This window comes from Aptenodytes forsteri, unplaced genomic scaffold (genome assembly GCF_000699145.1).
Source record: "Aptenodytes forsteri isolate BGI_AS27 unplaced genomic scaffold, ASM69914v1 Scaffold396, whole genome shotgun sequence".
NCBI lineage: Eukaryota > Metazoa > Chordata > Aves > Sphenisciformes > Spheniscidae > Aptenodytes > Aptenodytes forsteri.
Window position 1 is genome coordinate 1,341,902 of NW_008794215.1, and position 24,652 is coordinate 1,366,553.

Sequence of the window (24,652 nt, forward strand, 5' to 3'; positions counted from 1 at the left end):
TTTAGTGGGCATGGTGGTGTTGGGTTGACGGTTGGACTCGGTGATCTTAGAGGTCTTTTCCAACCTCAATGATTCTATGATTCTATGATTCTATAACCAGGGCTGTGTCTACACTAGAAAGCAGTGCAGACCAACAGGCACAGAATTGTACAGTCAAACAGTTGGACCCAAGAACCTCATACCCACACTACACACATATCAGGTTCTTCTGTTTCGATTTGGCTTTAACTTTTGGGCTGGCTCTGGTCTGATCCCATCAGCTGAATGGCCGTTTGGGGCTCTCACGCCTGATGTGTCCTCCAGGAGCTCATCTTCCAGTTCAGTTTCATGCAGAGGGAATCCAGCTCATGTACTTGGAGATCTCTCCCTGATGCTGATGAACCACAGCACAGCAAGCTGAGAGATGTGCTGTAAAAGCCAACTCTCATCAGAAATGAAACACTAATATAAATGCACGCTATCAGTACTAAGGATAATATTGCAAGAACTGTAACAAGGTTATCCTTCAAATGTTATCCTGTTCCCATGGGTTTTGGACACCTTAATCTTCCATTTGCTTGCACAAGGGCTCACCTGGCATCTCTTGTGCTCAGAATTAGGGGTTCTGATTTCAACAGAACCTGATTTGGGGTTCAGCAAAAACCTGAGTTAATGACATTTGCCTATGTCCGCTCTTCAGAGTGGAACATATGTGACATGATTGATCAGCAGCAGAGAGAAATGTCAAAACAGGAACATAAATGACTTAGCCCTCAGTTTAGAACAACTGACAAATGAAAAAAAAAAAGTCCTAAAGTTGACAGGTAAGAGAAAAGTGGGAAGGGAGCAAATTTCTTGCTCTACAGAGAGTAGATTGCAGTCTATTTTATGACTAAAGGTGAATCATGGAAGAGGTAGATGAGGGAAGCATGGAAATTACTCTCAGCTGAAAGATATTAATATTAAATTTGAACTGAGCGTAGACTTCTTCATGTGACAGTATCAGAAACCAAATGAGTTACCCGTTTCAGGAATAGGGCAGCTTTGCAGACCATAAGGCTTACCGAGTTGGCATTCTTAAAGCCATTGTACCTGTAAAAATCCAACCAATAAAGTCTAATTTGATTCTCCTGGGTTTTTTTATTTGTCTCCATTCCTTTCCACTAGGATTACTGTTCAGTCTGAACTATTCATTTAAAAACTACTAATCCACAGAGCCCAGCTGATGCTGCCACAGGTCAAAGTGCAAAGCAGCTCCTACCTTACACCCTCTCCAACCCCAACATATGCTGCCTGTATTGGCTTTGAGAATTAGGTGGTCATAGACTAGTTCCTCCTGAATTACGCCCCAAAACATTGTCTGTGAGTAACTGTCTAGAGAATACACATATGTGATGCGGAGCCATGTTGTTAGATGTATTAAGCAGTAACCAAAACATTAGGTTTTACTTTGAACTAACATGGTGCACATTATAAAATCTCCACATGCTGGAAGAAAGAGTAAATCCCCTGTGGTTTACTCATAAATATTTATAGGATTATTCAGTCCACTGTGTAGTGAATAACCACTACAGCCCAGCTCCTGTGTTTATATAGTCTATCTGACAGCACACAATTACAAAACATATTTTTCCTTTTTAAATTTCTACTTGAGTTCCTTGAAGCACCTAGAATTTGAGCTTGGCAATATAGAACTGTAATTGTCCAGGGACTTGGCATCTTACAGATTAGAAGTGCATGTTTTCTTCAAGGACAAAACTATATACTGCGTCGTTTATATTCACAAAAATGTATTCTGTAAGGACAAATCAATATATTATATACATACATCCTATATTTTTGCTCCTGCTAGGGAATTCTATCACCAAGAAGAGCAAGTCCACAAAACCAGATTAACTCTACAGATTCAAGAAAGGAATACTGCATTTGTTTTTTATTACTCTATTTTATGTTCAAAATGAACATGGCTCAGGTGTAGGATGTGAATTTCAATTTAACATATTCATGACTGGGGCAGTTGGCAAGGTCTGCTATTTCTGACAGGTGTAAACATTCAGGCTCAGCCCTAAACGTGTCTTGTCTTTTTGTATTTATTCTGACTGTTCCCCACTATTCAGTTTATTTGCTGTTGAAAGTTTTCTTTTATCAGAAAATCATAATCTGAGCCAGAGACTGAAATGCTGATTTCAGCGACAAATTAGAAAGTGAAAAATAAGAGATGAAAGGAGTGGGTAAGTAAGTCTGTACTGTGCAGATGCGCTTTCATTCTCAAGAGCCTCTGTTTCCTCAAATGAAAGGAATTCCGACAAAAAAAGGGTTTAATTCACCATGGAAATGTGCAAAACTTCTCAAGACAAAGTCTTTGCATATGCTAAAGGCACAGATGATGTTCCATGCAAAATGTAAAAGCATTACTTTTATCTTTCTTGTTTTGAATATGTTGGATCATAAGAATGGATGCACTCCAACTGCCACTTCAAAGCTGCACAGATAATCCCACATCCCACTTGCTTTGTTTGCGTTTTTAATTTTGCTCGAGTAAAAGCAGAATCAAAGCTTATACTTTATTCTCTGAAAAACTTCTGTACAACCTTCCTCAAAAGTCCAGCTTGTCTGCACCAGGGTAAGTTACAAACTTCCTAACTCATTTGAGGATATTTCTATTTACTCTGTGTGTTTGCCTTATTTTACATGATAAAGTGCTTCAATTTCTCACTGGACGGAAGTCATCAATCTCCACCATGCTCAAAAATTCTTCCTCTGTAGACAAGGGGCCCCTAATCTGTGGAGCAGGTGTTGGTGTTGAAGCAGGGGCAGCAAAAGGAATGTAATTGTTTCTGATACACGTGGCAGTCATTGTCACTCAGCCTGCAATGCAGGTGTCGACAAAAGCAAGGTCAGATTCCCAGTCACAGGACATCTTCGCCTGTTCTGGTCCCTAAGCCTGAAAAATGGGCCTGAGAGCAGGCAGTCTGTCCCCAGTTTCCTTATCACCCGATGGCAGGCTCCGTGGGCCAGTATGGTGCCTGGGGTGGCTTGCCCAAAGGAGGAGAGAAATGGCTGCAATTGTAAATTTCCTTCATTCATTGGTAAAATGTTCCCAGGTGACAGGGAGCAGAGAAGTCTGGTGCCTCTTCATCTGCCAGCTCTCTCCATTCCCTCCTTGAACTCTTTGAATCTCTGTTCAGGCTTTAAAGGAGACCCCAAAAGATACAGTCCCCCCATTGACATCTACTGCTGAAAGACTCCCCCCCCCAAAAAAAAAAAAAAGAGGTCGAGAATATTAATATGAAAGCAAAACAGTTGGTTTGGAAGGGTTTATAGATCAAGTGTTTTTCAATGTCATTTCTGTTCAAAGCATTTCAAACACAAAAATAAATGCAAGTTAGGAGAGCTTTAAGTGAATAAAGCCTTTTTCAAGATGACATTATTCCCTCAGATGGCTTGATATGCAGTGGCTGGTAGTTGGACATAAATATATCATGGTGATACTCCTTTGGTCTTTCATGAAATCAGGCATCCTATATAGCAAATGTGTGGATGCATTCACCTTCTCACCAGAGGGAATACACCTTCCACCCCCTCTGTAAAACCCTACAAAGAAATGAGTGTCTAGAAACATGCTATTTATTGTAATGAGTGCCCTAGGTTCAATAATGCTGCTAGGAAATATGTGAAAGTCCTGGAAACTGCAAGGTCTAGGCAATCTTCTCCTTATTCATTGTTTCCTATATAAGTACTTTATCAATGAGCACCTAGGGGCTTATTTTTCACTTGCATCAGCTTTACAACTGTATATTTCCATTTATTTCACCAGAATTATTTCTGGTGAAAATGGTGGTGTATTTTAGTGGTGTTAGTTTACAATATTTTAATAAAAATGAATGACTCCCCTATGAAAAAGAAAGATCCCTAATCAGCTATTTTCAAGCTGTACCTCTAGAGTCGAACTAATAGACCAAAGGAGAAAACACCAGTAGCTATAAAATATTCTTATCCTGGAGGTATGAGAATCTGCCAATGTAGCATCATGAAAAAACAAGCTCCTGGGAAATTTCAATGTTATTTATGCTTTTTGTCTACAGACCTCCCATGGAGTCCCATCTCCATCGTCTGGGGACAAGATCCACAAATCAGTAAAGTAAGAAGAATTTCCGAAAGGCTTAAAACCGAAAGCAAACACCCGACTCTTTCAGCCACTCTATTATGAGAGTAAATTGGACACCCCCCCATGTTTGGTATGGGAGCTGAAGAGTGCATTTGTATGAAATAATAAACTGACATGGTACCAAGCAGTCACGTTCCTGTGAAATTGAGTATATTTCCTCAGGAATTCCTGACGGTGAAGTATGAATTCTCGTTAATGTGGGGCTGTGTGTATCGTGTAACTGGCCAACGCAGCTTCCCTGTACCAGCGAAAACTGGACAGGCAGTGTGGAAAACAGGAGAACGGGGAAAAAAAAAGACCAAAATAGTACCAAACCCTGAACAATTTTTGTAACTGCGTCAGGCACAAACACCATGGAAATGTCCCATTCACAGTGGTGAATCATGGAAAACCTGAGCAATGAAATTCCACAGCGCTCTTGTTTCCATGAGCTACACAACAGGAGTACCTAAAATGGGCCAAGGCACAATCCCGGCCGCCCCAGGGTAAGTGGTGTGGCTGGCATGGCTCACACCTCGGCACCTATGTCCTCCCCATCTCTCCCCCTGTACGATCCAAACAGGGTGGGTTTGTCCGCCCTGGCTCCTGGGCACAGTCCCTGACCCGCGCTGTACCCAGCATAGGTGGCCAACATGGCCACCAAAACCATGATACTAACATTCACACACGATGGGTAATGGAGGATGATGCTCAAACTCGTTTTCTGGCCCTGTTGGGTTCATTGGTCTAGACAGGGCTATTGAAATTCTGCAATGCACACCGAGTGTGTTGGAAACGTGAGGATGTCCTGCCTATTAGTACGAGCAATACAGAAAGCAGAGCATTGGAGGGGAATGGTGAACCGCTCTTTTTATGCCTTTCATACCCCACTTTAGCTGACTGTGGAAAAATGAGCACATTAAAATATCCCGAAGTCTTTTGTGCTTTTTCCTTGGAGTCTAATTACTTGGATCATACTGTAGTTAGGTAAGATTGCTAGGGAAAGTTATATTATTACTATTATTACGTATATATCATATGATAATATTAAGATAATTACACATTATACTGTATCAATATGATTTTATATTAGTATTCTAGCTCGTATTAGAAAAATTTCCGTGGTTAGAAAAAGCAAACAAACTCTCTGGTACAACAGCCCCGATTAAGGTCCCATCTTTACATCATTTATGTAGGGTTTGCACAAGAAAATCAAAAAGTTAAGGCCAAAAAGAATCTTGTAATAGGAAAATTTCTCAAGACAGTCACTAAATTTGATAATATTTTTACATCTACTAAGCTTTCCAGTTGGAAGGGCCTGTCCCAGATTGTATATTGATAAATGATTGTATTGTATCACTTGTTAAAGCTTGGTGGCATGAGGCAGATATGATCCACGTTACCAGTGAACAACACGATGGCACAGATAACGAGATTTTCATTACTGAAGACTGAAATGTGTTTAAATGAGGCTATGGTTTGGGTCCACAAATGAATTAGACATGGCTTCCAGCACTCTCTAAAAATAACAAATGGAGCACTGAGATTTTTCTTTTTCTTTTGTAGTTTGGTTTTGATCAAGAATCACTTTGATGGTTCATTTTCTGCTCACATGGACACTAAAGTCACTGCCTTCCAGAATATAGGGAAAGCTTCAAATGTCTGCTGAATTTGGCTCGTGCCCATGCCTATGTAGTTTATGCAGATAAATCTCTTACTTTCAGTTGTAGTAGATTTGGATAAAAGCAATAGAACAATTTAATCTATCATACTGTAAGAACTGTTGTTCATCTATCAATCAATATCAATCTATCATACTGTAAGAACTGTTGTTCTTACAAGCTTTCAAGTAAATACCATACTAAAGAAAAAAATTCTGTGCTAGTTTCAGAAAAAAAAAAAAATTAAAACCACAAAAATGTGGAGAAAGCCAAAAACTTAAAATCTTCAAATATTATTTAAACTCTCCCTTTCCCACAAAAAAAAAGTGCAAATACTACCAACAAACATTCATAAAGTTGTCCCCGGACAATTAATATTGATCCTGGGTTGCTATTCTACATAAGAACTGTTGCTGTGTCTTGGGCTGATAGAAACAAGGTTAGGGGGCTGGTTTCAAAATCGTTCTTAGGACCTGTGGATGTAAGGAACTGAGCATTAAACAGTGCCTGTAAATGTTGTCATCTGGATAGAAAAGGTATTTTTGAACTTAGGAAGGGGTAAGATGTTAATAAAATCTTTGCTCATTATTGTAATATTTAAGCGTGAACTGGGGTTTTGCGTCATATTAAAATTGGCTTATTTTTCACTGTATCTCTTTGTATATCTTTTTTAGTACTGAGTTAGCAATACAAACTGTCAAAACATTTGAAACGTAAGATATCAAGGAAGAATTTGAATTAAAAAAAGAAAAATCCTTTATATCTTTCCCTCAGGTTTGACGGGGAGAGAGTGATGAGGTGAGCCTTAATGCAGTGGGCCAAGCTGCCCTCATTGAACGCACGAACGCGTGCCATGCGATGTGCCCGTGGCAAGTCCCACGACAGTGCCAGCTGCCTGCCCCACTGTCTGTCTAGGCTAGAGAGGCCCTGTGGAGAGGCGGGCGAATGACTACGGGACATGACACATCCATAGTCCCAGATGTTGGTCTGCATTTTGGGTGGGAAAGGGATCTTTAGAGGGTGTTTAGGGGGGAGCTGAAGTAAATTACTTTAGTAAACCCGTGTGTTTTCTTTTTCTTTTTCCTTTTTTTGAAAGTTTAAGGAATAGCATTAAAGTTGCTTTCTAAAGCAAGGTAGGTGAAAAGGTCTGGGGTAGCTGTTATTGCTAATAAAATCTAAGCTAGATTCTTTTCAGACAAAACAAGATAAACACACGCAAAAGAAGGTAGAAAGGAAGAGCAGAGCCAGAAAATATAGCTCTTCTTTCTCGCACAGCCTCTTATGTGTGAGGTCAGTGGTGGGAAACCCCAGTACAGCATGGCTTCCCATAACTCACTCCCACTCCTGCTCAATTGTACCCATAACAAAACATTTAGAAAATTGATTTCAGCTGCTTAAAGCAATGACAGAGTCATGGCAGTGAAGGAACAGATGCCCTTCTTTATAGTTAAGCCAGATCTCACTGCACACGTGGTAGAGAAAATAAGGAAATAAAGTGGAGAAGTAAAAGAAATGCAAAGCTTGCAGTCCAGTTGTGTTCTAGGCGCAGCTCCTCTGGGGGCTGGTTCAGGGACAGCACCTTCAGGTGGTGTTACTGGTGAAACCATGGTCCCAGGAAGACGAAAGGGAGTAGAAACAATAATGAAACACTTGGGTCTTTCCAGTTCACTCCCGCTTGCCTGATTAAAAAATTAGTACCCAGGGAGGGTGAACTTTGCAATCCCTGGCCGTTAGTGATGAGAGCTACCAGGAAGATCAAATTTGTAAGAAAAGCCTACAGGTGATGGAAAGGGTATTTCAAATACTCACTATGCAGGATTTCACTCTTGAAAACTTTTTCTGGAAATCAGTGTTTTACTTGAATAAACACTCAAGCTACCTGTTATAAGTGATCAGAATGTAGCTTTAGTTTTCTGTGTTGATCTTTATATTTTAACTATTTATTTGCGTCTCTATACATGTACCTGTGTGAATATATCAGGTGCATTACAAGTTAATAAACAAGATAAAAATAAATTAAACTACTCACAAATAAAAATGGAAATGATCATGTTCTTTTAAGAGGCTGTTTAATTATCTACCATTTTTTACTGTCATTCACAATGATTATCAATTAATCTACATAGCAGGAATTTACATAGGAGGTAATGGAAAGTTAAGCTAGAAAGGTTCCACATCACTAGGAATGATTTCTTGAAAGATATTTACTTATATCACAGATGCAGACAGAGATCTAGCAGATGTCTTTCACAACACCTGATTTATTTGATTATCATTTTGATTCAGATTAACATCAGCATTAAGGAGCAACACCATTATTCAACATTTTTGTCCTTCCGTGTGGGCAATTGTTTCAACTGAAGCCTTCTACATAATATACAAGGGTGAGAAGAAATGAAATTTGCTTTTCAGGCTTCTACTTTAAGGTGATATTCTGTTCTCTCAGAATAGTTACCAGACTAAAACTTACAAGCTGAAAGTAATTCACATCAGTCTCCCTTTCAAGACCACTAGCAATCTTCCCTGTTCAAATAATAATCAAACCACAGCAAAGAAATGCCTCAAGCATCCATTTCACTCAATCTCTGTCTATTCTGAACCTTCAGAGAACACAAAAATCCTTATATATACTTCTAGCCACAACCTCAACCACCGCCCTTCTCACCTGTGCTTGTCGGTTTTCTTTCCATGACATGAGACTCATTTCTTTTGTTCTATAAAAGCGTATTAAAGTGCTTACTCCCTTAGGCAAGCCTGACAACCACTGGAAAACCAAATTCAAACTAAAAAAAAGGCAAATTCTTCAGGCAACTCTACGTAAATTACTACTGTGATATTGTAAAGCATCACTTCTTAGGTACTTATCAACATGCATCTTGACTGTACTCACATATAAACTTTTTATTAGTCTCTCTTGTTACATAGCAGTGTCACCCAAACTCTGCTCTCCGCTACCTGCGTGAATGAGTCTCGTCAGCTATAATCCCTCCTCTCACAAGCTTAATCTGTGAATGAAGAGTGTTGTGGCAGCCATCTCCTCTGGCAGGTACTGAAGTAGCAGAAGAACCACTCTGGCATTACTACTGCAGCTTGGTGCCTTTCCCCACATGCTGTGTCAGAGGATTTTGCATGAACTGGGGTGTTTCCATGCCCAGCACCTTCCACAGGAAAGTCAATAGGAGCTAAGCAGATATGTGTAACAGGGGATGGAACGGCCCCGTAACGAGGCCGCCGTGCCCCGTTTCCAAACCTGTCACCTACGCGGGTGCCAGGGAAGGACACCCTGTGCTGGACCTCACACCTGCTGGTGGGAGTCTCTGCTCTGCTTTGCAGAAATATAAAGGAAACAGTTAAAAGAAGTTTTTCAACAGTTTCCGCAATACTAGGTAGTGAACAAAGAACAGTCAAAACATATGCAGATATATTGCAGCATTTGGGCCAGAAGCGTTAACCATAAAAGCTTATGAAGGCAGCATTTAGAGAACACATGCCTTTTAAAACTTACTCTGCATTGCAATCTTCCTAAATCAAAATATATTTTCCCAGAAAACCTTGACTGTCTTTCTGTGAATTGTTCTGAGAGGAGCACATATGCACATTGACTTTCTTCCTCGGTGAAAACCAAATCATTCCCTCAAAGCCTGAGGAGTATGAGCCATTTCACTGCTTGTTTAGTGAAATCCCTGCTCTGTCTTCTCATATTTCCCTAGGACAAAACAGAGAGTGTTGCAAATCATCGGGGACCGTAGTTGAGAGAAAAGAATAATTCTTTCTGCAGTCAGGTCACGTTCAGGCAACAAATTTTAACGGAAGAGGAATTCAGTACATGATGAAAAGAAAAATGTCCTGTCAGTGGAAACTCACACAGAGATGGGTTTCAATCAGTGAATATTTTCCTCCATATAAGAAAGGCTGGTTACATGGCTACCAACTACGATATGCAGAAGAAATCAACCTGATGAGTATGAGTGAGCACAGATCTATTGCTGTTAGGATGAGCGAGACTGTAGCATGAGGCTTGCCTCTGCTTTGCCGGCATCCTTTACACTAAATGTGCAGGCACAGGCTAAGGAATCAGACCCTCTTAGTAAAATACCTTTTCATTATTTAAAAGCATGTCTGCATGTGAAAATCAATTAGAATTGCATTTGCTGGAAATAAAAAAAACCCAACAAAGTCAAGCCTATTCAGCCAGAGCTGTCAATCACCATGTGAACACAGCTTAGAGCCAGAGTTCATTTCCTTGGTTGGTTTATCAACTTTGCAACCGGAGCAGACCTGATGCAGCACACTGCTGGAGACGGAGCAGAGCTGTTTGTATTGAATTGCAGCTTGGCAGAAAGGTATGAATTTGATTCCACCTTCCGAGGAAACTTTCATGCACTGATTGCCACAGAGGTTGCTGAAAGCTTGGGAGTGTCCTGAGAGGCATGAAGACAAATATCCTTGGGAGTACTGTGCTCAGGCTTAAACAGGAATTTCCAGGATCTTTGGTGTCCCAGTAGCCCATCAAACAGTTCACGGGTTCAGACAACATAGTCATTAAAATATCCCTAAAGTACAAAGGAAATACTGCTTCATTTTTTCTAAATGAAAAATGTTGGATTTCCTCATTCTCTCAAAAAACGTTTAAATTGCTAATTTTTGTTCCAGTGCAGAACAGCACTTCCTTTTATAATTTCCAAATTCCTAGTGTAACACAAATTCAGCATTCTGCTCAGCTCTAAAGCTAGCATACAGGATTACAAGTTTGCCGAGGCACTTTAATATGTCTTTACCTCTTCCACTGCCTCTCCTGCTTATTTGCAGAGATGCTGCCTTGTACTGGAATCAGCGACCACCAAGTTTACTGTGCACGGGGCTGCTGCAGTTCCCTGTTCAGTGTCAGTTCAGGTTAACTTGACAGTGCTGGAAATGGATCTCAGTGAAAGTATCTAACTGAGAATTACAGTAACTAAGTTGCAGACATATAGTCTATTTCACTGCTTCTGCCATGGGGGAGGTAATTTTGGGCAAAAGTTGAAGGGGGAAAAAATATATATTTTCCAAATATTCCATTTATCTCCAGTGTTTCTGCATCATTTTTATTGAAATATTAATGAACTCCAAAAAAATTAAAATAAGCAATTGACTTTTATTTTTACTCTAAATATTTTTGTGTTAATAAAAATATTTCATACTTGCACACAATTTCATTGAATTTTTTGTACAATATTGAAAAAATGCCATAGTAATTTTCATGTAAAATGGAAAATAAATCTATATCAAGTACTGCAAAATGTCTAGAGCAATTTAGTTCTCACATCAATTAGTTGATAAGGTGAAGGCACTACTGTATAGCTAGTGTTTAAATTGCTGTCCCCTATCCCCTTACCTTTAGCCAGCTCTGCTGCAGAAGTTGCCTAACTCTTTTTCACAAATCCGTATCATAACAGTTAATGAATAAATGACTATAATATCAGTGGTTTCAGTTCCTTTTAAATGAGCTGCCTGAAAAACCAGATGTCCCCGGAAAGGACAACTGAGATGGAAAAAACACAGATTTTTCTTGATTCTGTCTCATGTAGTTGCTTTATTGACTCAGACTGGTAATTAGACAAATAAACTCGTGTATTTTACTAGCTATGTACTACCATGAATAATGAGGTCTAACTAAATCTAATGAGAAAGGGCAAGGCCATTTCTAGAATGTAGGTGCAGATACAGTCTCTCACTAATTTTGTTTCTCTTGGTTGTATTTTTTTAAAACTGAAGGCTTGATATTGGCAAAGGTGAAATGGGCTGTATGCATCCCTGATCCAATACTATAAACACTGGAGGAATTGCACAAGGCACAGATTATGATAAAAATATGAGACCACTACTACAGAGCATTGGGAGTAACATCAAAAGCCATAGGTTTGCACAAGCTTCTGTAGCCTCTCTGCAGTCTGCTCCAGAGACCGACAACTCCTCTATAACGTTGCTCAGGCTGGAAAAGTTCTTCTGATTTTCAATGATCTGGTGATCACTCTAAACTTACTAATGAAACTGTGAGAAGCCAACAGCCCACCTTAACTGACTATTCACATGGCAAAGAGACAAGTGTTCCTGGCTATTATTGTTGTTTGATGAAGATGATAATGATGATGATGAAGAATAGGCATATCTTTCATACCCTCTTTTGGAGTAATGTTGAAGTTCAGCTCTGCAGACAATGCAAAGTTAATTTTCCATGCCGCTTGTGCAATTGTTTATTATGGAAAAGAAGACATTAACTGTTTCCTAAACAAAAAAGGTGGAAAAAAAAGCAAGCAAAAATTCAAGAAAAGATGTAACACCTTCAGGACAACTGTATTTTACTCATGTACCATTCCTGTAGCCCTTAACACTGAATCACCTCATCTTTTCTATCACACGCTGATGTTGACTGGCTTTCTTAATCAACCACACGTCACTCGAGGAAATTGAAAGAGAGCAAGGAACCTGGCTGAGCACTGGTGTCAGCCCTGACAGGGATTTTCTCTGGAGAGCAACATATATGATGTGCTTCCTAGCATCCTTTTCTGTCCAATTATAAAAGTAACAGGGCCATAACTAATAGGAAAAAAGGGGCTGCTGCAATGCCCTGGAGGAACCACATTATATATTGATATCATTAGCCCTTTTGTTACCTTTAAATGAATATGAACCAAACTGCAGCTCTGGCTGCCTGAAGGGAGGGGCAAAAGTTGCTTTGCAACCTCTTTTGGAGCAGCTCCTGGGGCTTTTCAAATGGCATAGAGAAGGCAATCTTAACATCGGGGATAGAGGAATAGCCATCCAAATTAACCCAAAAAGGATTCAAACTTATGGCTCAGTAGTAAAAGCTTGGTCAATGATCTCAACTTCATTAAGCCACGCCAGCACTGCCCCTGATTTTAGTCTCTCTATAGCTCAATAGTCACAATGTTTCCCTTGATTAATTATTTACATGAGACTCATAACCTCCATTTTAACGTCTGTTGTGCTAAATATGGTTTTTAATGAAATTCTATTTTTCTCTGATGAAAAAAAGCATTTAAGTCTACCAAATGTCATAATTCATTTTCATATTAAATAATCAACATTTGGCAGATTCTTTGAAGACAGCAGGGCAGAAATAATTCACAAAGTGAGGCAATTGCATGGGGTCAGTATGAGGCACTGACTGGTGACAGATATTCAGAAACGTAATCAGATCACATTGTTTATCATTTCCTTATGGAAGTGATGCTGTATGTTCTGGGGAGAAGAACACACATTTAGGACATCAGAGGATTGTGAGGAAAAAGTTATAAATCACAGTTATAAATCATAGTTAGATATACCCAGATATGAAGTTGTCCTCCTCCAACTACTATACAACAACGCAAGCTGCCTCTGCACTGTCACACTGCTTTATCCATACCAGATGCGTTCCTGTACCAGAGCGAACACATGCTCCAGACCAAGGCAACTGATACTGAATGAAGACCAACTTCTTTATCTTCAAACTCTTTCATGGTTTTGGCCCCAATGGTCTCTACAGCACCAGAGAAAGAGTTTCAGACTAAAACCATGGTCAGCAGCTCCACTACTTTTGATAGCATCTTCACTCCACCATTTATGCAAAAGGCAGACCTTTCCTGAGGGCCAGAATGAGGCCGAATATAAATGAAATGAATTCCCACAATAAGTAAAGAACATCTCAATCCTTGCAGATTTGTACCCCAAGTTCAAGGTGTTTTCAGCTTTGTTTTCTGTCTGCACATCAAGAGGGCACACATCCAAGAATGAAAGAACATTCAGAAACAGCACAGAAACTCAATCCTTATCCAGACAAAGTCTCAGCTCCACACCCCATTCTTCATCTGGGGAGAAGGTGGCAGAACAATGGACACAAGACAGATATAAGTTGCTTAATGCAGGGCTGGAGGTGCTCACACATTCACTCATTAGGATGGTAGAAGAGCTTAATAGGACAGAATGCCCCTGAATGGAAACCCAACACCATCTCTATAAATGTCATAAATGTTACTATAACCACTAGATGTCACGTGAAAACATACCTTTCTCTACCATGTCAAAAAGGTAGGGGATAAGTTTCTCTGGCAGAGTTTTAAAAGACAAAATGTTCTTCTACACCCCTCTAGGTAACAGACCACCTAACTACTTCCTGTGAGCTCCTGCCTCGGTCCACTCTGAGGAACGAATTGCGGCTGGACGTTTGCCTGCTACGGCTGCATCAATAGGAGGGAATTCCCGCATGCCTGGGAGCGTTCCTGGCACTGGCGCGCCATCACCCACACCGCTACACGGCCGTGAGGTTGGCCTGCTCCAGCCACCACTCTCCCCAAACAGTTCCCAGGCATAGTTTTGGTCAGAACAGTCCAGGGATTTTTCCTGCTGGATGGCTCGAACACACTAGCCTGTTTGGAGGCTGAGACCATCAGCAGAGATGTGAGCTGTTCTGAGCCAGCTGGCCTCAGTACCCAGTTCCCTTGGCAGGCTGAATTTATGTGTATAGATGTAGTCTGTCCATCTTGCAGGAGAATCGTTCAGATTCACAGTGACCACAGTACCCAACTCCCAGTTTGGCTGCCAGGAGTGCTTTTTCTTATACTTGTGATATTACAACTTCATTATATTCTGTAGAAAGTCATATATTTTTCTGGCTACGTTTTGTGCTTGGTAGTGTTACTGATAAGTAATTCCCCATTGATTAGTGCCTGACTTTACCTTAGGCAGGTATGTTCATTGCTTTTAACTCCACTGTGGAAAATTCAATACTCTTAATCTCTCTGTATCACATTTTTGCCTGGCTTTACACTGTAGTGAAAACCAGGTGACTCTCCAGGAGTGTTTTTTCTGTGAGTGTTCCTCATCTGTAGGTTAAGCAGTTCCCCAGAGGTTATACTAATTGACACTTATAAGAGGCAACAGATGGACTCCTGCTAAGTAAACCAGTGCTATTCTTCAAAATATCCTGCATTCAGTCAGCATCAACATGCCAGACAGTTTTGCGTGTTTTTAGGTTTAGCTTGCTTGCTTTCTTTTCCTTCTTTCTTCCTTTCTTCCTTTCTTCCTTTCTTCCTTTCTTCCTTTCTTTTTCCCCCCCTCCTTCAGAATTCTAGATTTCAGGTATGGCTTTTCTATACAGTGAAGAGTAATGTAATGAGACCCAGACGGAAAGTTAACCTCACCTTGTGCAACTCAGTGTTGTGAGAAGGTAGTAGCTCCCGTCCCCAGAAGCAGGCTAATTGTGTCAGCTTGTCGCTCTGCCAAAATTAATCCATTTTGCTTTTTCAGCACTGATGAAGTTATACGGCTGCTAATTCCAGAGCTACCCTGGTGAACTCTAGCTTGGGGGGGTCTCTGCTTCACAGTGTAGCTGTGGACAAGCTTACTATGATATTAGGCTCAGGGTCTTATACAAAACTGTCTGCAATCACTTGGAGAACTTTTTAAATTTCAGGCTATTAAAACCGGTGTCTACCTGGCATTTAACATTCTCAGTGTGCATTATCTATTTTCAAATAACAAAAAAGACTGTATGGAGGACCTTTCTCAAAGTTGCTAAGCTGTCACCATTTTGACTGTAATATCCATTTGTTCTCCAAAAATTCACGTTTCATTAAAGATGATCTGCCCTGCATTTTAAAATTAAAGGTGTTGTGTGGAAGGATTTATTCATCAAAATAATATGTACTGTGCCCTACACATCAAATAAATGTAGATTTTAAACACAAAATTTAAATATATTTCTTCTTTACTATTAATTGCATCCCATTCTCTCATATTTCTCTTGATTTTCCCCTGTTTTAAAGCAATGCTTAACACCTTCAACTCCCAATCATTTCAACCATCACCCAGAATCAGGATGAGATACAAAGTTACTGTTTCACCAATAAAAGATACTTTTTTTAAGAAACAACTGTAAAGCAAATACAAAAAGAGCCTTACTGTGTTAGAATTAAATAAATGACTGTCGAACCTATTCCCTGGAGCAGGGTCTAATGTAGTCACAGCTGCATAATTCTGTGCATATAAATTTTTTTATATCAGTTAAAAAAAAAAAGATTTCAATAAAAAGTCACCTTTCAAAAATGGAGAACTGCTGCTAGTGAGTTATATATCTCGACAGGTATCCAATATTTACCCCTGGAGGGATTTCTTCTTACAGAGGCTCTAACTCCCTAGCAAATGGAAGTGCTCACCTTGCCAGTCATTTGGACAAGGGTTAGCATGATAAAATGATCTGTTATGCCAATTAAGTTATTGTTACACTGTAAAATGGTTTGTTATGCTACTACTGCTACATAAAAATGTTATGAAAATTAAGTAGGTTCTAAGGTCCAAAAAGGAATAGGCTACTTTTAGGACTAGCCACTAGGAAAAGAAAAAAAGAAGGATCTTCTGATTTACAATTCTTCAGTACTGTAAAAAGACAACCTAAATGACCTTTTAATTAACAACTGCAGTTGGTACCCCGATTAAAAAGCAGTTATGCATCCGACATGAGTGGGAACTTCCTCAGGTCAACAGTACTCAGAAAATGGGAGGAAACTGCAACAAGTCTGATAATCTAGGTGGTGACTTCTGTCTGTGTGACAGTAAATTAAACAAGCCTAAATTACAATTCAGAATGGAAACTGAAGTACAGACTCATGGTATGCTAATCATAACGCGTCACAGATGGGATAGCAGGATAATAGGACTGGAGGAAAACCTTACTTTGCGTATGGGATTTTAATTTTAACATTGTGTATATCAGTCAAAAGCAGTATCTGAAACTGGTAACTATTTAATTCACAGTCAAGCCTTATAAGTTCCTGGCACATTTTGAACTTGCAATGAATTGTATCCAGAATTTATTTTTGATTGTTCCAGGCAATCAGTCACTCCACAAGAAAGGGAAGGCCTGTTACATTTTATGCTTTATAGTTATTACATAATTTTTATACTTTTCCATGTTCATATTTCTTTTATTTTTTATATATTAAATGTTTTTATTCTATTATTCTAATAGCAACATTTGTGTTCCTGTCATTTGGTAAATTTTGACCAGAACTGTACTGCACTGATAGGTACAGAAGAAAGTTCCCGATTTCAACAACCAGCTGTATTTCCACTGAACTCTAAATTTGTTTCTAATCACAAAAATTCTAGAAAAATTTCTAACACAATACATTTTTTCTTATAGAAGTGAGGAAGTATTGGAAATATTTATGGTTTTCTCCTTTTAAACCAACCACACTTCAGTTTCCCTTGTACAGGCTCACTGAAGCAGAGTGAACAACACTGCATTGCGAGGGGAATTTGCTGCAAATGAAGAGCTCATGGGAGAAGCAACCTGCTTTGAGTATCAGGCCCCCACAAGAGTAAGGAAGGTGCATTCAGTTAAGCTTTGCAGATGTAGCGTGCAAAATTCTTCTGCAAGGCCTGCTTTCACAGTAACGTTATAATGTATGTTGACATACACAGGGCCGGGCCTCAAGGAAGTGATTTTGTCTTCACTGGAAAAGATCCTGACTCAAAGTCTTTGCTGCCTGACTGAACAACAGTCAGGAGAAGGCTTGTGTAGGTGCTTGTGATGTCAGTGGTGCCTGAGAAGCCGGTAGGCCCGGAGCAGGTACATGGGATGTGCAGGTGCTTGGGATGTCACTGGTGCCCGAGAAGCTGATAGGCCAGGAGCAGACATATGGCTTGTGTAGGTGCATGTGATGTCACTGGTGCACTAACCAAGCGCACTAATTCAGACCTGGATTGTCAAGCGGAAGTTCATTAATCACTGCTGTAAGATACAAGTTTATTAAATTTTTAATAAAAGCAGTGGTAAGGAAAAAGCACTCGACATCTTACAAAAGGCATTTAGTAATGCAGATAAACTATCTTGAACTTTTAGACTACTTCATTCTAGACAGTTGGACGGGATGATAGATGTAATCACATATACTGATTTTTTTCTTTCAAAAGAGAAATGTCCTTATCTTGAAAAGATGTAAAAATTAAAATTTGAAAATAATTTTAAACTAATGAGTGAGATTTATCCTATAGATCCCTTTTACTTTGCTAGTAGCAGTATTCACCAGTCAGTTAGTAAAACAGCTTGAAGTACTGAATAGACCAGGAATATCCAGCCTTTCTGGTTGGATACCAGGAGTACCAGGCAGCTCACCTGACTAGCAGGTGTGGACTGCAGACTGCATCTCCTCTCCCACTGTCTGACAAGCACTGGTGGCCATGGTTAGGACCACAAGCCACGAACGTTTATGTTCTTAGAATAGGTCCAGACATCAGACCTATGTGCACCCACTTGGGGTGGGCCAGTTGCTACGTACTATACACAGCTATGCAGAGAAAGAGCTACCAGTTCTAGCAGATGACATGCAGCTCATGCCAAACAACCTTTTAATCACAAGCAGAAGCAGCCATCAGATTGAGGAAAGACTGTGGCCAAGACTGGGCTGCTGCTCCCAGAGAAACTCATCCAGCCTCAGCGCTTCCCTGCACTGCAGACTTGTTATAACGACTTCTTGTACTTGCAGTTTTTGACTGGTATTGCAACCACAAAATGTGGATCACAGAGGTAGAGTATTCTGATAATGCAGAGTCCCAGGAAAGAACAAATAATATGGTTAAATATAAATGAGCACTTTAATTCCTAGTACTTCTCTGACCTTTTTCAAGTGTTACATCCATATCTCACTTTGGGAAGAAACTTAGCCATGTAACATGTAAAATCTATTTACATTCAGGGCTGAATAAATACCGTCACTGATTGTGAACTTCGGAAAGGTTTAGGCAAACTAATTTGGACAAGTCTGCTCTTCTTTGCTGTACATGTCTCAGTGAGTGAGAGCCAAGGACTCAGGTTAATTTTCACCTGTCCCAGCAAAGGCCAGAACGGGGGCTACGCCTGTACAGAGCCTTACGAGATATAAGGAAAAAGCAGTGCACATTTTAATAACGTGAATATCATTCTCTAATTCAAAATACAATTAAAAATCTGTGCTGCTATGCATCAACTACTACATCCCCCTTTCAGGACAGAGACACCCAACAGCAGCAGGCTGCATGTGAAAGGACTGCTGGGATCCGAGTACAAAAGGAAACGGGAACTTACGGAGAGGAGTATTTGGATAGCGCTGTGAATGACCTCTAGGTACTGGAAATCAATTATGCAGCCTGTCACAGAGACGTAGGAGTAATCGTCTAGGATGCCAGGGGCAGAAGGACGCACCACCCTTCGTATGCAGCCGGGCCCGTGTTCCCGCCACCAAGAGCGGTGCATTGAGATGTTAAAGGTCATGAGATCGGTTTCCTAGGAGACAGGGAGGGAAAAAGTGTGAAAACCTCTAACTTTGTGTTATTTAAGGTAAAGCAAGGGAAATAAAAGATGCTTTCAATTATTATAAGGAAAATGAGATAAGTAACTTGCCTTCCCGCTCACCCCAGTAATTTTAACTAAAAGTAGGCCATTAAAGGGGAGAGAGGAAATTGCAAACATTTATCGTTTATTTTGTAATTGTGCATAGAAGCTTCTGTCTGGCAGAAGAACCGTCGTACCAGGTACTGTACAAAACACAGTGCATATCTTACATGTCCACGGACTTAGAGCCTGAAAAGCAATTTCATTGTTACTTGATTAGAATGTCACTTAAGAATTAATTTTTTTAACAGGCAACAGAGACAGTTTTACCCCGTGGAACTAGAGACAATCTAAAACAAACTTCCACCATATTTATTTCAAGTAATAACTATAAATTATAACTATTATTTTAAGTAGGACCACAGCCGGGCAGACTGTTTCAGCTGCCAAAGATTCAGATGAAAGTTTGTCTCCAGCCAAGCACCCTGCTCTCTTCTCTCCCCTCTGCCCCCCATCCAGATTACCATCATCTCAGTTTAGCTAAGAAACCTGCTTCTGTGAACTAAATCTAGGTTTAAAATACACACAATAACTTCTCTTCACTCAAATTATATTCAGCCTCAACCACAGCTTGTCCAATCAGGCCTTAAACCTACCGTAACACGCACTGGCTGCATTGTAGCCCACACGGTACGTATAATGTCTGTGCATTTTAGTTACCGTTATCCCACTTCTACTTGGAGCAGTGAAAGTGGCAAACATACTAACGCACTGAAGATTTTCTAACAGCTTATCTATGAAGTACGATCAGGAAAATTCATCTGAATTAACAACAGATGTAGGTCTTTAGGTCACGCTCAAGTAAAATACACTGAAGATGAATGGATGCCATTTAAATGCCAAAAACCAACCTCCTCATTGGAGATAAATGTGAGATTAGTTATACTGATACTTTAAATAATTAATTCAGATTTAGGTTTCCATGTTTCCCCATGTCAACTCCAAGGTAGCTGTAAAAAATGTGTGCAAAATTGTCAGCCATATGCCCACAAAGTACCCCTGTTCCCATACATGCCAGTTTGTCAGCGCTGCCGTGACACTGATTCACCCTTTGCATCCCACTCTGAAAATCTGTCCTGTCAGTCTGTCTGTGGCTGTTTACTTTCACCCTCACTAAAGGGGCATTCAGTGCAGATTCCAGTTGCAGAAGGAGTCCTCTTGTTGTTTTCCTTTGTTAACCGCCTTTATTCCGGCCACACGTGAAAATTAATGGGTGAATTACATCCTGCCAGTCTCTGTTACTGCTAGTTAGCAGTAGAAATGCCTTTGTGATTTGCTGCTTTGTTCTCCATAACTTCTTTCCCCTCAAAATGCAGACTTGCTGGAGCATTATTTACAGTTGATGAGGCATTTGTCTTTTGACTTTGCATGTCATTCCTTGATACTGGTTTAGAAAATTTTCAGCTGCGGTATGAAAATGAGTTGTGAAATCATAAGCTGACAGATAATTCAGTTTAATGAAAATATAATTATAAATATATAGTCATAGGAAACAGCCGAGGCTTTCTCTGTAGAACAATGCCAGAGATTGCACAGTGTTATCAAGTGCTTTTAATAATTGTCAACTGTAAGAAATGCCATTTGTCAAGCAGCACACACATATTCACTCTTATCTATTTCAGTAACTCTTTGTTGAGTATGAATACGGATTTGCCATGTGGGTTAGTGTGTATCAAATATTGCAAGGTAACGCTTTCTTATCACAACTGTGGGAATAAATTGTGACGTCCGTGGCGTTGGTGCCACAGCTTTCTTCACTCTTGAGGGTTTTTTTTTCTCCTTTTTTTTTTTTTGTCTTTAAGTTTTGTTTATTATGCCCTGTTTCAGTGTTTGTGCTTGGCTAGGTCACAGCCAATGGCAAATTAAAATGGTAAATTTGCATACGGAAACAGCTTGATAAATGTTGCCGACACATTTAAAATGTAAGAATTTGGCATGTGGTCAGTACAAACACCTCTTATAAATAAAATCTTTCATTTCTGGAATACTGTTATGTTTGGTTCTTGGAGTGATTAAAAAAAAATTGCTTGACTTGATGGTCATGTTTAGAGATGCTTAACTAGATGGTCATGTCCATATTTCAAGGCTGCTGGTGATGCAGTGAGAGAAGGAAACAGCAATATTACAGTTAAAATTCTTTGACTAAAAACAAAACAGATGTCACCACAGCACTTGCTGCTTTTTTACCAAAAAAATATTATTCAGAAATTATGGATAAAGGCTGGGAGAAGAGCTTTTCATAATTACTTTTCACTATGTATATTACATCCTGAGCCCTCAAAGCAGGTAAAAGCGGATAATGATGGCCCAGCAAAGATTAGTTTTAGAAATGCAAACAAAACCACCTGGTGCAGTAGCTTGACCTCTAAAATATCACTTCACAAAATGGCAGCTGTAAGCTGTTTGAGCTGATAAATGTTAAGCTGACAATCAATAAAAGAAAGCCTGACAAAAATCAATTCTTTTTTTTTTAGCGGCTGAAGCACACTCCTCTCTAACTTCTTGGAGATTCTTAATCCATAAAGTCAGTCAAATATCCCAGGCATTAAAAAATTAACCTGTATCGTTATTGCCATTTACAGAAGTTTAGAAAATTCAAAACTCTTTGCCTGGGTGTACAGGTTTTAAATATCAGTCAACTTCTGAGAGTGTTTCAGTATTTGTGAACTCAGTGCTTGGAAACCCTGTGTACGGTGGAAAAGCTGCTGCCCAAGTGGCTTATTCTTAGTTGTATGTTTAATGAAAGTTAAAAATTCTTTCAGAAAGTACAAGCAGGTACTTGAAGTTTTTCAATAGATCATGTACTGTTTTCGAATGTCACAAGCAATAATTAAGCAAATGCATATAAAATGCTTAGTCTTCAGCAGGTGATGTAATGTAAACTGTTTATTTCTTATAGAAGAATGCTGCTGCTTCATAGCAAGTGACTCAGTTTCAGGCTCTGTACAAGAGACATCAAGTAGTCTCTTTGCAATTCATTTAACAATTGAAATTTCAATCGTGGATGAAAAATTGCTGTCTTCTGAGCTTCAAACTCATAACGTATATCTTGATCTTAATTCCATACATCAGCAGGTGAACTATACTTCCTCAGCTGTTAACCTCTCAGACAGATGCCATAAATGAAGAGTGGGCAGAACACAGATAATAGGACTTCCATGAAAATCATGTGGGACTTATGGAAGTGACACAGGGAAGGGTAATCCTATGTCCTGCTCCTCCCTTTTTCAGTCAGCACTGAAGCAATACTCCAGTCAGTGGTAAGAAGTTTGCTCCTGAGCATAGGATCAGCCCAATAATCACACTTCTACTGATACAGAGTCCCACTTAACTATCTATGGCTTTTTAAGCTTTTAAAGTATGTATAGGATTTGTGTTGGCTGTCAGCCCAAGGATTAATTTTGATCATTATTGGAAATCATTGCTATGGCAGGTACTTTCTTTTAGGTGAGATGTAATCCCTTTAAGTCTCAGTAATACTGTTTTCTAAGTGCTTGGAGATAATGTTTAATTTCATTATATCTGCTTAAATTCTACATTTGGTTTCAAGTGGACATTTTCTATTGGGCAGAGCTTTGAGCAACCTGATCTAGTGAAAGATGTCCCTGCCCGTGGCAGGAAGGTTGGTCTAGATGATCTTTAAAGGTCCCTTCTGACCCAAACCATTCTGTGATTTTATGATTTGATTTTTAGGTGGTGAATCTAGATAAAGTTTAACAAATAATAGCATAAGACAGCTTATTTTTAAAACTAAAGAGCAATAATAAGGATGACGTTCCTTTCATTTATTTGTCCATACTTTATGTACAGTGCCTATAACAACAACACAAAAAATTAATGAGAAATTAAGACTAAAATCACCAGATGTGAAGAAAAAAAAAAGACACTAAAACTCCAGGAAAAAAAACCCAACACACAAGATTGCCTTGTATAACAAAAAAATACAATGCTGTGACATGATGATTATGCATTGCAGAAATATTTTTTTCACTGTATGTTTCTGCTTTATGACGTGCTATTTTATATTTCTTTCATTCCTTGTTAGTGTCTGTGAGAAAGAGAGTATCTAGTAAGACAGCGTGTTGAGTGGGATGGAGGAGAAGCGCTTTTTCCTCCACGAGACAGCAGTTAACACTTGAAATTTCACAGAAATGTGCAAGAGCACAAAGGCCTGGCAAAGCATAATGTTAGAGATCTTGACTTTATTTTTGCTTGTGTGGTACCTAGCCCTTCCTAACACTTTTTATGATATTGATACATACTATAATGCTTATTATAAATGAACATTAATTAGGCTGGGGCAATAAGCATTCCCATCCCATTTCCGAAGAGTAATAAGGATGCTCTAGTTCTGACTAGCTACCCAGTTTCTGTCTTTTACAGTGAGGAGAAAAAAATTTCAAATAAACACCTGGTCAATAGGTAATAAAAGATAATATGCATAATGCGAGGAAAAAAATAGTACATTTCCTTGTAATTCCCTACACCCAATTAAGCTTGTAGTTAAGATTCAGTGGTGTTGGCATGGACAAGGGACACACACATATTCCTTAGTATCTAATTTCAAGGAGACATTAATCCTCATTAGATACAAATGATGTGTTCCAGTGTTAATGAAACCTGCTCTAACTGTAGATGTACTTGAAGCATGAGCATCAGCTATTAGCCAAAGACCCCCACTGGCAGCATAACCTTAGTTTTCCACCCTGTTATTTCCTGAAACCACAGGTTCTCATCCCAGCTTGCTCTGTGTATGACCAGTTACGCTCCATCTCCTCTCAGTACTGTTGAACAAATTGGTTTTGAAGGCCTGGGCAGATAATACTGAAGAAGTCCACTGGCAAAATTACCTTGTGCCACTAGCTCCCACACTGTCTTGATTGGGATGATCATTTTTGAATAATGACTATTGACTTAATTTTTTTTCTGTTTGTTTTTAATTTGAACTCTTGCTTCAGTGTTACACAGATGGCTTTTACCTGCCCCATGAGCTAGAGATCGAAGGTAGCCCACTCAATAATTGTGACATTCCTGCTAATGCGATGGAACAATGAACCATGCTGCTTCCAGGCAAGCTCTCTAGGTAGAAGTGGCTGCTGAAAATGTAATACAGTCAATACCTCGTCCTCATCCTGAGCACTCTGATGAAGAGATTGCATGAAGAGAATTCTTAAATTGAAGCTTATGGGTTGACTCCGTTGGGACATAGAGACGCTATGCTGGACCTCGTTCTCACCAGCAAGAGAAAGCTGGAATATTCAAGGATCACCTCCTCCAAGCTCAGGAGCGATGCATCCCAACAAAAAGGAAGTCAGGCCTGCATGGATGAACAAGGAGCTCCTGGACAAACTCAAACACAAAAAGGAAGCCTACAGAGGGTGGACACAAGGACAGGTAGCCTGGGGGGAATGCAGAGAAATTGTCTGAGCAGCCAGGGATCAGGTTAGGAAAGCT

At 39.6% G+C, this 24,652-nt stretch overlaps 1 protein-coding gene across 1 annotated transcript in view; it reads right to left on the reverse strand.

Moving 5' to 3' along the window:
* The window catches only part of NKAIN3 (Na+/K+ transporting ATPase interacting 3), a 198,555-nt gene that overhangs the window by 74,003 nt on the left and 99,900 nt on the right, over window positions 1-24,652 (reverse strand). The window contains exon 3 of the mRNA XM_009285433.2: window positions 18,893-19,090. Coding sequence (XP_009283708.1) covers window positions 18,893-19,078 — 186 coding nt within the window. The 5' untranslated portion in view covers window positions 19,079-19,090. The remainder of the gene's footprint in view (window positions 1-18,892; window positions 19,091-24,652) is intronic.